We start from the raw sequence: 13,439 nt of genomic DNA, 5'->3' as shown, positions 1-13,439 counted from the left end.
TGTTTTCATGTTCTTCCAAAAACACAATACTTCTCCATTATATTAAGTGCCAACCTCGGAAACTTCCAATCATCACAAGCTTGAATTCACACTCAATGACATTTACAAGGTCATAGATCATATGTGGCAATACAGTAACACAACGAAAGTCAAGCCATGCACAAAAAACAGTTGAACTGCGCACACAGAATACTTACATAAAAACCAATCACAGAATTAGACACAGAACACTCATAGGGCCCGTGTGAGTGTTGTGTTCAGTTTCTGTGTTCCTAGCATTAATTCACTAGGAATGCTTCATAACCAAACCTCTCTTTTGCAAACCTCAAAACCTAATTGTTTTTCTAGTCCTAACTGATATTGGCCTCCTGCCTCTGTTTGAATGCTGTGGATGCAATTTCTCTGCCAAATCCAAGGATTGTGTGCTAACCAATGGCTCAGGTTGAGTTTTCCAATCGATCCGTTTCTTAGATTGATTGTTCACCTTATCTCCATTCTCATCTGAGCCAGCTTCATCTTTTCCTCCATTCCCATCACCGGTTTTTGACAGCTCATCCAAGAACAAGCTACATTTCCTCTCAAAATCCCTGTGATCTAGCCACCGGGTTGTATTGTCTTCATCAAAACCAATTTCCTTTTCACCATCAGTAGTACACTCATCAAAATCTGAACTCGATGAACTCTTTTTCATTTCTGCTTTCAACTGGCTGTGGCTCCTATAGAATCTGTACTGATTGTCTTTCATTTCTCTGCTTTTTGAAGCTGTATTTTGATTCATTCCAGACATGGGTTTTGAACATCCAACAGGACTGATTTGACTTCTCTGATTTTCGGGTTCTTTTTCATGCAGTTTGAAGCTAGCGAGTTCCATGGCAGCTTTGGCAGCTGCTGCTGCATTAGCAGCCAGTTCGAATGCCGCTTCAGCTGCTTTTGTTACATCTTTGTACTTGTTCCTTTCTTTCATGATGCTAGTGCATTTCTCATCACTTTCTAGCCCTTTTGCCAAATTTTGGGGATCATCTTTGCACTCAGGGTTATCAAAATTAGTTGGTTCTTTGAATTTCTGGAAAACACAAAAAATTGTTAGGCAAACTGTTTTTTTTTTTTTTTTTTGGGGGCAAATTTTCCTAAAAGCTCACTTGTCTTTTAAAAAACATGAAAATTTATTTTCAATGATTAGTCCAACCCCAATATCTTGATTTCGAGTGACAATGCATTACCTGGTCTCATCTCTCACGTTGTCTAAATTAATTAATGGAAACTAGGATTTATTATTTTTTTATTTTATTTTTTTATTATTATTTTTTAAATTTTTACAAAAGAAATGCAACAATATTAAAAGATTGGGGACCAAAATACAAAAAAAAGCACGTACTTTAGGGACTACATGTGTATTTGGTTAATTTTGTTTTGTTGAAGTTTTATGTAAAGTTCCGAAATTAACCTGTTTTCCATTTAAACTCATATTTTATAATTTAGGGATTAAATTGACAAAATGAAAATATTGAAGAAGACTAAAGCGAAACAAAACATACATAATTTGAGAATCATTAGTGTAATGAGCTTTTTTATTTTTTTTATTTTATTTATTTTAAAGGGCAAAAAAAAAAAAAAAAAAAAAAAAACCTGGAACACAACCAAGCAATATTTGTCCGACGTGTTGCTAATTTCCTTACCTGAGAAACCCCAGAAGTCTCTCTTTCAAGCTGTAGCTTGATTCCGTTTTCAGAAGCGATTTCCTTGAGCAATTTCAATCTGGATTTCATGCTTGGATGGCGCAGAGGAAGCTTCTTTACAATCTGCGAAACCCCACCATTACCAAAACTGTTACTTCCAAAAAAAAGTGTTTTTGAAAAAATTGCAGAGCCCAAAACAAAAGATGAGAAATTTCTCATCACTTTCTAGCCCTTTTGTCAAATTGCGGGAATCAATCATCTTTGTTTGTTTTTTTAACAGAAAACAAGAAACTGACAATTTATCAAACGACACGTTACTATGCTTGTCTAGTCTAGTATAATATACCTTAGGATGGACTCCACAGTTGTTGCGGAGTTCAACAGCAGAAGCGGCAAATTCCTTGCCAAACTTGGAACTGAAAACGCCACGAATCTTTTGGAGCTCAGGGACTTGTCCTCCACATCTCGAAGCTGCAAATATCAAGCTCGATATTGCCTCCTTCACTTCTTCTGGACATGTTCTATATATGTATATATGCACATAGATAAATTAATTCGAACCATCTGATTTCGCTAGGGACTAAAAAAAAAGATTTCCGTGGAGATTATAATTAAAGTAATAAAATATGAACTTCAAAGAAAATGTGAAAAAAAACCAACTTGCTGTTTTGAATGAGCATGATCCTTTCTACCAGCAGATGGCAATGGCCTTCTATAATAGCAAATGCATCCAACAAATTTTGCTCCCTAATCACATGGCCAACCTGTTACAAATAATTAAAATAAAAAATAAAAAATAAAAAAACTGAGCCATTGATAGACAAAATATTAGATATAACATATATGTATATAGAGAAATAAGGTTTACAAAGCAATATCAAGATACAAATTAATATCAGTCGTAGAATAGCAGTATCGGAACTATTGAGCAATACATATTTTATAGTCACTGAATCAACCGTATCGGTTATTGTGTGTATCATGAATTGGCCAATATGCATATAAATATCGACAAATATTTAAAACCTTGACATAGAGAGAGGGAGAGGGAGAGGGCGAGGGAGAGAGTAAAAAGGTGAGAATAATACGCGAAGGAGAGCGCTTTCATGGTGATCAAGGGTGAGGAGCTGAACGACGTCTGATCGAGCTTGGGAACATCGGACATGGAGCTTGTTCTTAAGGAAGGCAATCCGATAAACAGCAACATTCACTATGGTTTTGAATTTGGAGACGTTGAATGATTTTCCAAGCAATGTATCCCATTTCTTGCCCATAGATTCTTGGTGTTATTGCAAGATGTACGAATAGGCTAAAAAATAACTTATTGAGGAATCTGAGAATTTAGCAGATATCAAATATAGATGAGTAAATATATTGATTCATTTATGCAATATAAATAGAGCATTGATGATGTTAGTTGGAATGTACAAATCACAAACACTTTCCATAAGTTGCAATGTGCCGATCACAATACACTTAATTTCCAACGAAGTACGTCATCAAATTGTTCATTTGCCACGTACTCACGTGTGTTTAAAAAATGAATAATGCTAGAGATACTAAATTTCTTACCAAATAAATGATCAAATGTTGTGTGGGTTTCACAAAAGCGTGGGGTCAACATATGGTCATTTATTTAGTAGAAAATTCGGAACTCATAACATCTTCCTAAAAAAATTTCCACAAGTTTAACGTGGGTGTGGGACACGTGTATTGTGCAGATTTTACGATAATTTTTTTTAAAGTCTATATAGCATTTTTTATACTCTTTTTGGATTTGTAATTTTTTGTTTCAAATAAGATTATATTGATAATTAAATCATTAGAATTAAACTTATGTTTTAATGTGCTTTTCTCGACATTTGGAGTTTAAATTTTGAGTCAAATTTAAAATATGATAGATATCAAAGTAGAATTTTATGTAAAAATTGAAAGGGTAAAAATGTCATTTACCCTATAATTTTTTCCCCTCTTTTTACTACACTTTAATTGTCACATAACTCACACTTTAATTGTGCTCACATAACTCTTGCGGAAGCACTTTCCATCCAAATGTCTAACTATATGTAAGTGACCAAAAAAAAGGGCATATTAAAACACAAGTTTAATATAATATTTAAAATTAAAATTTAAGAAAAACCTGCAGATGAAAAAAAATTAATATACAAATAAATAAATATTTATAAGAAAAAGAAAAATGAAAAAGAAAAAACATTATGAAAAATATTTCATGAAAATGATCATGAAAATTTTTTGACCCTTAGATTAAATATACAATAAGTTATAAAGTGTAATACAAAGATAAAGATTCGTTCATGATAATTTTCATGAAACATTTTTCATGATACGTAGCATTTTCCAAGAAGAAAGAAAAAATGCAACAAAAATGGCGCCATCTTTTAATATAGCATGATACACACACAGACATATATATATATATATATATATATTTTAATGATCAAATATTCGGATCAATTTACACACATTCCGATTAATTCTGAACATTCGCCCCATGTGAATCGAACAAACCTCGCATTGATATCCAATTTATACATATCATCATCACCATTAATCCATCACCAATTTTTGCTCTGATAAAAAGGATAATACCCACATTCTTTTTCAGGTATATCGGAAATAATACCCACATCATCGTAAATGTAGCGAGTGGATATGCACCCCAAGACTTTTGCAAGCCAAAAGGGACGTACCACTCCCTTTTTTTCTTTTTGAAAAATTACGCATAAATAGATTCCTACAAAATTAATTGCATATTGGTAAACTTTATTAATATTAATTATTAAAATCACAAGTTTTTCAACAAATATATAATTATTTTTCTAAAAGTACACTCAATGGTATTCATGTCATTTTCCTTTTTCCGTTAATTTTTTTTTTCAAAAAGTTAGGAAAAAAAAAAAATCAAAAAAGTGTTTCATAAAAGTGAGGTGTTTTCCCTACCAAAAAAAAAAAAAAATCCTAAACAATTTCCAGAAATATCTTCCCATACAAATTTCTGTGTCAACTTCCATTTTTCCTGCACTAGAGAAAACAAAAAACGATACCAAACGCGCACCAATCTTTTGCAATTGCATCAAAAACGCAAATCAGAAAGATGGAGAAATCAAAAAGAAACCAGGCCAAGGGGTGGCGAAGAAATCACAATTATCATATTCCAACATGAATTTATGTTTATGAGAGAGAGTCTTCTAATTCAAAGAAAATAATAAAAATGCTTATGATGATGTATAAGAGGGCATGATTGTCTACACTCTACTCCAGATTATCTGAATTACAACTATTTTTTTTTTTGGGGGGGGGGGGGGTGTGGTTAAGAGTACACTCTGAATGAGAAAACGAAACTGGGCGAACATGACTAACAAAAAGTCTTAAAATAAGCAAGGAGAAATGACTAGGAAATAGGAAAGAACCACTTTGTATTTCGATCCACGTCAATCCTCGAACTCATGCATGTGATCTAATAGATAGTTTGCCGCGAGCTCTTCATTCTTGTTGCATGCAAAAAATACTTCCAATACTATAGCTCGATCAAAACCCATCGCTTCAAGCTGCCAAATTCACATTTTTGAAAATAATCAAAGCCATATATCAGAATAATGCACACTTGCAAAAGCAATAAAATTTCAAATATATAACATAATTACCACAAGTTCTACATTTTTGTAACAAGATCATAAAAGCATGAGGTAAAGAGACTCCAATACAAAAGTTGTAAAATCAATTCACCTAGTCATCCAGCAGATATAGGTTCTATTATTCCAAGACAAATTTTTCCCCATAAGAAAATGTCAAGAAAAACTACATGCAAGGGTAGAGGTTCCAGAAGTTTCATGCATTTATATCCGAAGATTCTATATTCCATATACAACGAATGAAAAGACTTGAGAATGTATTTCATCATACCATGGAGTTCGAATTATTGTAAAGTAGCATTAAGAAACAAAATCAATGAAAATCACTGGCACAATCAAGCAATAAGAAAAACCAGCAAAACTAATCTATGGAATCAATTTATTTATTGTAGGTTTCACTTTTCCAGTGACATGACTTGTCAAAATATATTTTTTAAATGGGTATATTAGAAGTCATTAAAAGGGCACATTATGTAGATTTATGTTTACAAGGCAAAGCCTCCAAGTTCTCCACAAATCCAACTCTACAGTGAGCTCAAAATTATGCTCGCATCATAAGTAAACTGTTCAATATCCTCAGAGGGATGAAAACTTCACACCCCCAAACTAAAAATAAAAAACTCCAAAAATAGCAACAAAAATGAGGTAATGAGCTTCCGTCCATACAAAAATACATGACCTCAGAAAGACTACACTACAGTGCTCTAAATCCCTTTCCAAAGAAAAGAGGGGTCATAAGTAGCCATTAATATCCTCTAAAAGGTGATTCAATTTCAAACCTCCCTACTTCAAGGCAACCCCCACCAAATCCATCCACCAGACCTTCCGTACCATCCACCTCATTACACCAAAATTGACATATCTGCAGAATGCACCCCACCATTCACAATGCCTGTCCATATGCTACACCCACAAGGAATGTTCTTCGTACCATTCCCTTCCATGCACACAATGCTAAAACTTGCCTCCAAATATTATCGCTGTCCTATGCCAATCACGAAAATTAGAGTTACTTAATTAAACATAGAAAGCAATCACATCCTCAAACCACCCATCTCTTTCAATAGAAATAGTGAGCACCTAGTCCATCATTTCATGTAATTGACAGTAAACAGAACTGGAATCAATAGATTGTTATCACCGTATCAATTTACACAAATGAGGGGGACTAAACTTACACGTTCAACAGCCTCACGCTCTTCCGGCGTGACAGTCACAGCCTGTGGCATTTCTCCAGCCAGTTGCCCCAGTATGCTCCTGATTCCAAACATATAGGAAACTCAGCATCTAAGAAGCACGGACACTTCTAAAAAGGTGACGTATCCGTGTTGTGTCCGTGTCGGACACCGACACTCCTTGGACACTCTTAGGACACGTGTCCGATACTCTTCAAAACATGTCCTATTTTTTAAATATTTTTAAAGACCCGGACACTCTTTGGACACTTGGAGGACACACGTGTCAATTGTTTAAACACATATGCCTATTGATTATACATTTGTGAAACTAATTATAAGTTTGAACAAAACAACTTAAGATACAATAATAAAACAAAAACCATATAAATTTATAGGAATTAGTGCTATATTGCATTTTTTATTATCTTTGAATGATATATTCATATATATAGCATATAATAAATATATAAAATTATATATTTCATGCGTGTCCTCTACGTGTCGTGTCCTGCATTTTTTTAAAATTAACGTGTCGGCGTGTCCTTGTCGTATTCGTGTCGTGTCACGTGTCCGTGTCCATGCTTCTTAGCTCAGCATCAAACATAAAGCTCAGTTAGAAAAAAGAAGATAATTCCATATTACATCTACTATCCAACTTCAAATCTGTACACACACACACACAAAAAAATAAAAAATAAAAATGACACCACAACAGAACAGATGCTATCTCACCCCTCCCCCCCTTCAACAGGTTCATTGATCAAGCGTAGAAAGTCTGCTTGATGCTCCTGAATGAGCCGCATCAAGTGTGGGTTTTGCTTTCCCAGCTCCTGAAGCATCGGCTGCAATTAACAAAGAATGTCACAAATCTCTGAGAACAAAGAGGTAGGCTAACAACAACAACAATAATAAAAAAGAGCTGAAAACAAAAGCGCAGATAAGAATGACAAATAGTACCTGCAAGATTTGAGGGTTGGCTTGCACCATAGCTCGCAAAGCTTGGAACTAAATGTCAAAATCCATAATTAGAAATCTGAGGTCATTTTTAATAAAGAAAACTTGTAGAAATATATTTACCTGTTGACTGTTGCGCAGAAAATCCAAATTGCCAGCACTTGCATTTGAACCCACAGTTGGAAGGCCCTGGTTCAAAAAATATATTCTATAACAAAGTTCTATAGGAAACAAAGCATCACGGGTTAAAGACGACCTACCTGTGGAAAAAGATCAAGGGGATTTGCATTGGGTCCACTGGAAGGCACTGCTGGCTGTGGAGCCTGGGGTGGAGGGTTCACAGCCTGCCCACTTGCTGGAGCTTGAGCCACGGGTGGAACTTCAGCTTGCTGAGGGATACCCTGACAAAATTATTTTCCCCCAGGTTAGAGAGATGATGCAACTAAGATTGAAGCACAACAATAGCGATACAGTGACTTTGGTATAAAATGAACAGGTGATAAAAAATATTCCACAAACTATCGTTGTTGTGTTCCATCTCGGTGCTTCACGTTTTAAGTTAAGGAAACCAAAGGGACAAAAAAGGAACTAACAAAGCAAGCTACATACATAGCCAAAATTGCATATCACAAATTCTGGAATATAAAGAGGGGTGAGTAACATTGAACACAAACTCTGTTCCTTAGTCCTGTAATGACTTCCCCAACCAATTGTGTTAAACAACCTATTGACAGAATCAAGGAAAGCAATTTCCATCTGAGCCTAAATTAGATTAAATTCTGGGTCGAACATTTAAGATACAGGTGCCAAGAAGCAAGAGTGGACTCACTGAATACAGATATTCAACAGCTCTCTCCGGGTTGTTATAAGCAGCACGTAAAGCACGGACAACCATATCCTGATCCCAACTCCCACCACCCATATCAAGAATTTGTTGAACAGTAGCCTCTAAGTTACTTCCAGCAACAAGATTCGATGCTGCTTGGCCATAAACATCTGATTCTGATCTGCTTCAGCAAAAAAGGTTTTAAGAGAGAGAGAGAGAGAGAGATAGAGAGAGAGAGCAGATAAAAATATACGTAGGATCTCATGGTCTTTAACAGTCAAATATGTGTATAGCTGCAGAAGCAATTACTCACGAGGTAAGAGCAGCAGCAACAGCGGGAGCGGGAGCGGGAGCAACAGGAGTAGATTCAGGGGCAGATAGTGGACTGCACAGATGAAACAAATGGGAAAAAGATGAGCCAACCTGGTAAAGTTCATTTTCAAACAATTCAACAAGACATTATGAAGTTTAACTCACATTCCTACAGTTGATGCAGGAGCTTGAGATGCTGTTAATGGCTGTGATGGAGCCAAAGGAGTAGCAGGTTGGGCCTACAAAGTGAAGCCTCTCCATTAGCACTTCATGTAACAAGTCATCAATAAAATGATTCAGATCAAATGATTCAAGATTAACAATCATCCCCCCCCCCCCAAGGTTTGGGTGGGCGGGTTATAAATGGGTTGGGTTGGGCTTTTAATTATCTATTTACCTAGTTATTACTCATTTAGCTAAATGATTATAACCCATACCCAACACAACCCATATTTATTAAGTTTGATTGTAGGATTGTTTTATCTATTAATTAATTTTGGTTCCCATTAAACAAGAAAAATTCATTTGATTAGATATTTTTTTTTTCTAAAATGTCAGAATGGATTACTAAAATACAAGATTATATTTTGTTAACATTTAGCACTGCAAAAGAAGTTCCAGATTTTAGAGAATGATTTCTTAGAATATCTTTGCCAATTATTCATTACTAAAACAACTCAACAATAGTATATTCATATGGAATTACATTTGCTAAAGGAGAAACATTCATCCTAGCAGTTGCCAGTGCACAGCCCTGAGCAGTTAAACCCCCCCTCTAAATTTTGCATACATATTTTATTTAGCCTGCACTGAAGTTTCCTCATCCTCAGGACAAAATCAAAGACAAGTCAGGAACATGGCTTCACTACTACTATCACTCCAAAACAAGAAAATGATCCAAGGAAACAAATAGCCATAATGGGAATGGGCATTGTCTCAGTGCTTGGTAATGATGTTAACACATTATCTGACAACAATGAAAAGTCCCTAGAAGTGGTAGGAATGGTGGCTTTAGAAATTTTTCTCAGAGTAGTCATTTAAATACTACAGTCAAACTCAAAACATTTGTTCGCAGTATGGATAATCAAAATAATCTCTCACTAGAGAAACACAAAGATCAGCAAGCATTTTAAACGGGCAACTCAGGTGGAAAGACTTCAGAAGATTAAAAAAAAAATAAAATTTAAGGCCTCGTTTGGCAAGAGGCTATTTTAGCCAATTAGCCAAAAAGTTACTAAATTAGCCAAAAAGCCAACAACCCATACCAAAAAGTCAAAGATTCTCTTTTCTCTCTACTTTTTGCACATCTTTTCGTAATTAGCCAAAAAGTCATCCCAAACATACAAGTTTTTTTTACCTACCCTTTTAGCCAAATAGCCAAAAAGTTACTAAATTAGCCTGTTCCCAAACGAGGCCTAAATGCATTTCAGTGTATCAAAAACCAATAGAGAAAACACAACTTAATCATATTTTTTTTTGAAGTAGAGTGTACCTGTTATACAAAGGTTGTTCAAAATTTTGGTGAAATTGGTACTCAGTCTTTATACCAACAAACCATGGGTGTTCATACTACCAGGATGTTCAAATATTTTTTTCTTAGACAAAAATTAACAGTCTAAGATATATATATATATATATATATGTGCCATTCAAGTGAACACCCTGAGCACAATATGAGGCGCAACTCCTGAGTGGTAGTGATGGAAGTGCTGGCAGATGTGGTGGCTATGGGGGTGGTGGGGCAATGGCGGCGGCAGAGAAGTGGTTGTGGTAAGGTAAGCGGTGGTGGTTGCGTAGTTGGGCTGACTCAAAGAACAAAAAATAAATATGTTGGGTTGGGTTATCTAATGGATAATTATTAGGTAGTTTAGTACTTACCCACCATGTAAGATTCAATTTTTATTTTTTACTTTTTTGATAAACACCATGTAAGATTCATTTTAAATAGGTATAAGTGGGTCATGATTCATTTAAATTTCTAATGAGATGGGTTTTTACTTACCCTTCTCTTTCTCTTGAAGGTGTCTAGCATGCACAGTTTACCAAACGAAAAAAAATCAAATTTGTACTTTCTACTACAAGTATAATGTATAACTTCAAACTCTCGTGGAATCTACAAGCCCAATCAGAAAATGTAGGCAATATTCAGAGCGATGAAACACCCAAAGCGAAAGCTCCATTGTAAGCAAGGCACACCTTCAGTGCATTAATAAACACCATAGTCAGGTACTCCACGAACAGCACGCTAATGGAGAGCACATGAATGAATTTTATTTCACCCAAATAATGATTTTTACCTGAGTTGAAGGTGCAGATGTAGTTGAGGCCCCACCTGATGCCTTGCTCTGTTTCAGCATGCATGGAGAATCAACATCAAAATAAAAAAACATGCTACATTACAAATGCTAAGTTAACATCTACATTACCCACCATTTGGAAGAGAGAAAAAAAAAACAAAAAAAAAAACAAGTACCTAAGAATGGAACCCAATAAGTACTACTCGACTAGATATAGACTACAAGATACTAACTTTCTGCCTATTAATACAATTTTTTTTTTTTGTTCAAATGCAAAAACTCCACTTTCTTACATGCCTACCTATTCCTAGAATCATGAACACAAATGATTAAGTAGATGTGGGTGATGCTCCGCGCATATAACCAAACTCACTTTACTTAACATGATGACAACGAAACTATTTTCAGCAACTTTGTTTTCCTCCAGTGTTGTTGCATCCTTGAGAACTTTACCCTGATGGATGAGCATCTGTTGTGCAGCAGGGTAAACGTCTAACCCCTGAACTTCCTCTATATTTTTCTTCACATCAGCAACCTGAATAAACCATCAACAACGTCAACTTGCACATTGCCAACAATTATAACTTAACAATAGAGAGAGAGAGAGAGAGGTTGATGGATGGTGGTGGTAGTAGTTGTAGTAGAAGAATAAGCGAAGGAACCATTGAGGAGAGGTGCCTTTAAGTATTTTCAGCTCATCCTCAGAGATTAGTAATGGTGAAATTTTCATGATATCCATACACTTGAAGCATGCATATGCGGATCACATGTGTGCAAGTAAAAGGAAAGGTCCTAAATGATATTTTTCATACAATTACAGAGGTTCAATAATCCCCTACATGAGTGAATAACTCAAAAGCAGCACAATCTTCCATTTATTCAAATAAAAACTAGCAATCCATCGACAAATTAACCAAACTTCTCCATCATCAGAGGCAAATGAAGTAAGTCCAAGTGAAGTCACTAAGCTACAAGAAGAGCAAATGAAATGTGTTCTAGTGCAGTCACTAACCTACAAGGTTCCAATAGTATAGCTTCTTTATTTTGTCATAAGTTCAACAGTAAAGTAGTAATAATAACAACAAAACAATATCAAATCAATTAATAACAAAATCAGACAACTGACACAGGTATGATTATGCATATCAGAGCTGTAGAAGATAACTGAATTCTCACCACTAAGAATCCAAAATTCTATTCGGTTTAGCCTAACTAACTATATCATGGCATCAACTGGCTTACCTTTAGTTTATCTCTCATACATATTGCAATATTCCCATAAATTCCAGCAAAATATATCAAGTTAAAATGTCATAGAATAGCCAAGTAGCACAATGGATAGGAAAATATATTTCCGTAAATTCCATCAAAATATATCCCATAAATTCCAGTTATGGGGTTGGTTCATAATGGGTAGGAAAAGGCATATTGAATCACGATTACAATTCCTATCAATTTGACATATTCAGTTATCTAAAAGACCAGAACTTTGTAAAAATCAAACTTTTATGTAAGACCAAAAGGAGCTGCCATACAAACCCGCATTCAAAGTTCTCAAAATTCTGGTTTGTCAAGATGAGCAATAGCTAGAATTAATTTAGCAATAGGAGCATATTAAAAACAACCAAATTTCAGTAAATTATATCGAAACTCTGGAATAATCCAAAAAACAAATCTATCTTTTCCAAACAAACTAGGAGGGAAAAAGAGAAGAAGCATATAACCACATTCCCATTCAATTTCCGAATATCCCATCGTCTTCTATTGATAGGCATTCTCCTACTATAAACTAGGAGCCAAAACAAAACAAAAACACAAAGTCACCCAAAAATAAATGCAATTGTACAACAGAAACATGAACTCACCGTGGTTCTCATCAAAATCTACGTTACAAAAAAATCAAATCGCAAATTAAACTCAACAAAACCAAGATTTCAACCCAAAATACACATACAATTAAAAAAACCCTAGTTAAAACCCTACACTTGGAAATCACAATTCAATCGATAGTTTTATGTGCATATAAAAATAGAGAAAGAGATTGTTACAGTGTGTTCCGGCTTGACTTCGATATCGAAATGAGTGCCCTTAAGCGTCTTCACGAAAATCTTCATCTTCTACTTTTGATTTTGATTAACTCCGGCGTCTCCGATCTCCGGTCGCCGCCGGCGATATTATTATTATAATATATATATATATATATATTATATAAGGGGAGAGAGAAAGGTAAGAAGAAAACCAAGGCAAAACACAACACTGAGGAGACCTAAGCCAAGTCTATGTGGCCTTTTTATTTTTTATATATGAGATGGGCAATAATCGTGTAGGAGTCTGTTTGTGACGGTTCATTCATAAACAACCAATAAAATATAGACACGTAATAACGGTGCCCTAGCATCGCTGAGAGAGGTGTAACTCAAAACACAATCATTTTAAAATGAAAAATGTTTGGTGACTCGAATTTTTGTAACTTGAATGGTTTGAATATGTCAATACGATATCATTTTACATCTAAAACGATATTGTTTTAAATATTTCGAGCC

At 35.0% G+C, this 13,439-nt stretch overlaps 2 protein-coding genes across 7 annotated transcripts; both read right to left on the bottom strand.

Moving 5' to 3' along the window:
• Nucleotides 1-58: 58 nt before the first annotated feature.
• Nucleotides 59-4,702, bottom strand: LOC114261410 (uncharacterized). Its single transcript, XM_028201685.2, has 5 exons — nt 2,765-4,702; nt 2,337-2,440; nt 2,023-2,197; nt 1,677-1,799; nt 59-1,063 (listed from the first exon to the last, which is right to left on the bottom strand). The coding sequence occupies exons 1-5, from the start codon at nt 2,948-2,950 to the stop codon at nt 326-328; spliced, it is 1,326 nt and encodes a 441-aa protein (XP_028057486.1). The 5' UTR covers nt 2,951-4,702; the 3' UTR covers nt 59-325.
• Nucleotides 4,703-4,824: 122 nt separating this feature from the next.
• On the bottom strand, nt 4,825-13,177 carry LOC114261409 (ubiquitin receptor RAD23d). 6 transcript variants are annotated; one of them, XM_028201681.2, is made up of 12 exons: nt 12,945-13,177; nt 11,270-11,431; nt 10,897-10,944; nt 8,765-8,838; nt 8,601-8,672; nt 8,291-8,468; nt 7,722-7,862; nt 7,585-7,650; nt 7,465-7,512; nt 7,240-7,349; nt 6,508-6,586; nt 4,825-5,245 (listed from the first exon to the last, which is right to left on the bottom strand). In XM_028201681.2, the coding sequence occupies exons 1-12, from the start codon at nt 13,008-13,010 to the stop codon at nt 5,129-5,131; spliced, it is 1,161 nt and encodes a 386-aa protein (XP_028057482.2). In that variant the 5' UTR covers nt 13,011-13,177; the 3' UTR covers nt 4,825-5,128. The 6 variants fall into 6 exon arrangements, with proteins under 6 accessions (XP_028057482.2, XP_028057485.2, XP_028057483.2 ...); XM_028201683.2 differs by lacking the exon at nt 4,825-5,245 and adding an exon at nt 5,742-6,309 and having other exon boundaries at nt 12,945-13,173; XM_028201684.2 differs by lacking the exon at nt 6,508-6,586 and having other exon boundaries at nt 12,945-13,173.
• Between the last annotated feature and the right edge of the window lie 262 nt (nt 13,178-13,439).

The sequence above is a fragment of the Camellia sinensis genome, chromosome 4 (genome assembly GCF_055761805.1).
Source record: "Camellia sinensis isolate YWXY chromosome 4, ASM5576180v1, whole genome shotgun sequence".
In the NCBI taxonomy this organism is placed as follows: domain Eukaryota; kingdom Viridiplantae; phylum Streptophyta; class Magnoliopsida; order Ericales; family Theaceae; genus Camellia; species Camellia sinensis.
The sequence above is the reverse complement of the archived record's forward strand: the minus strand, read 5'-3'. Positions and strand labels throughout refer to the sequence as shown.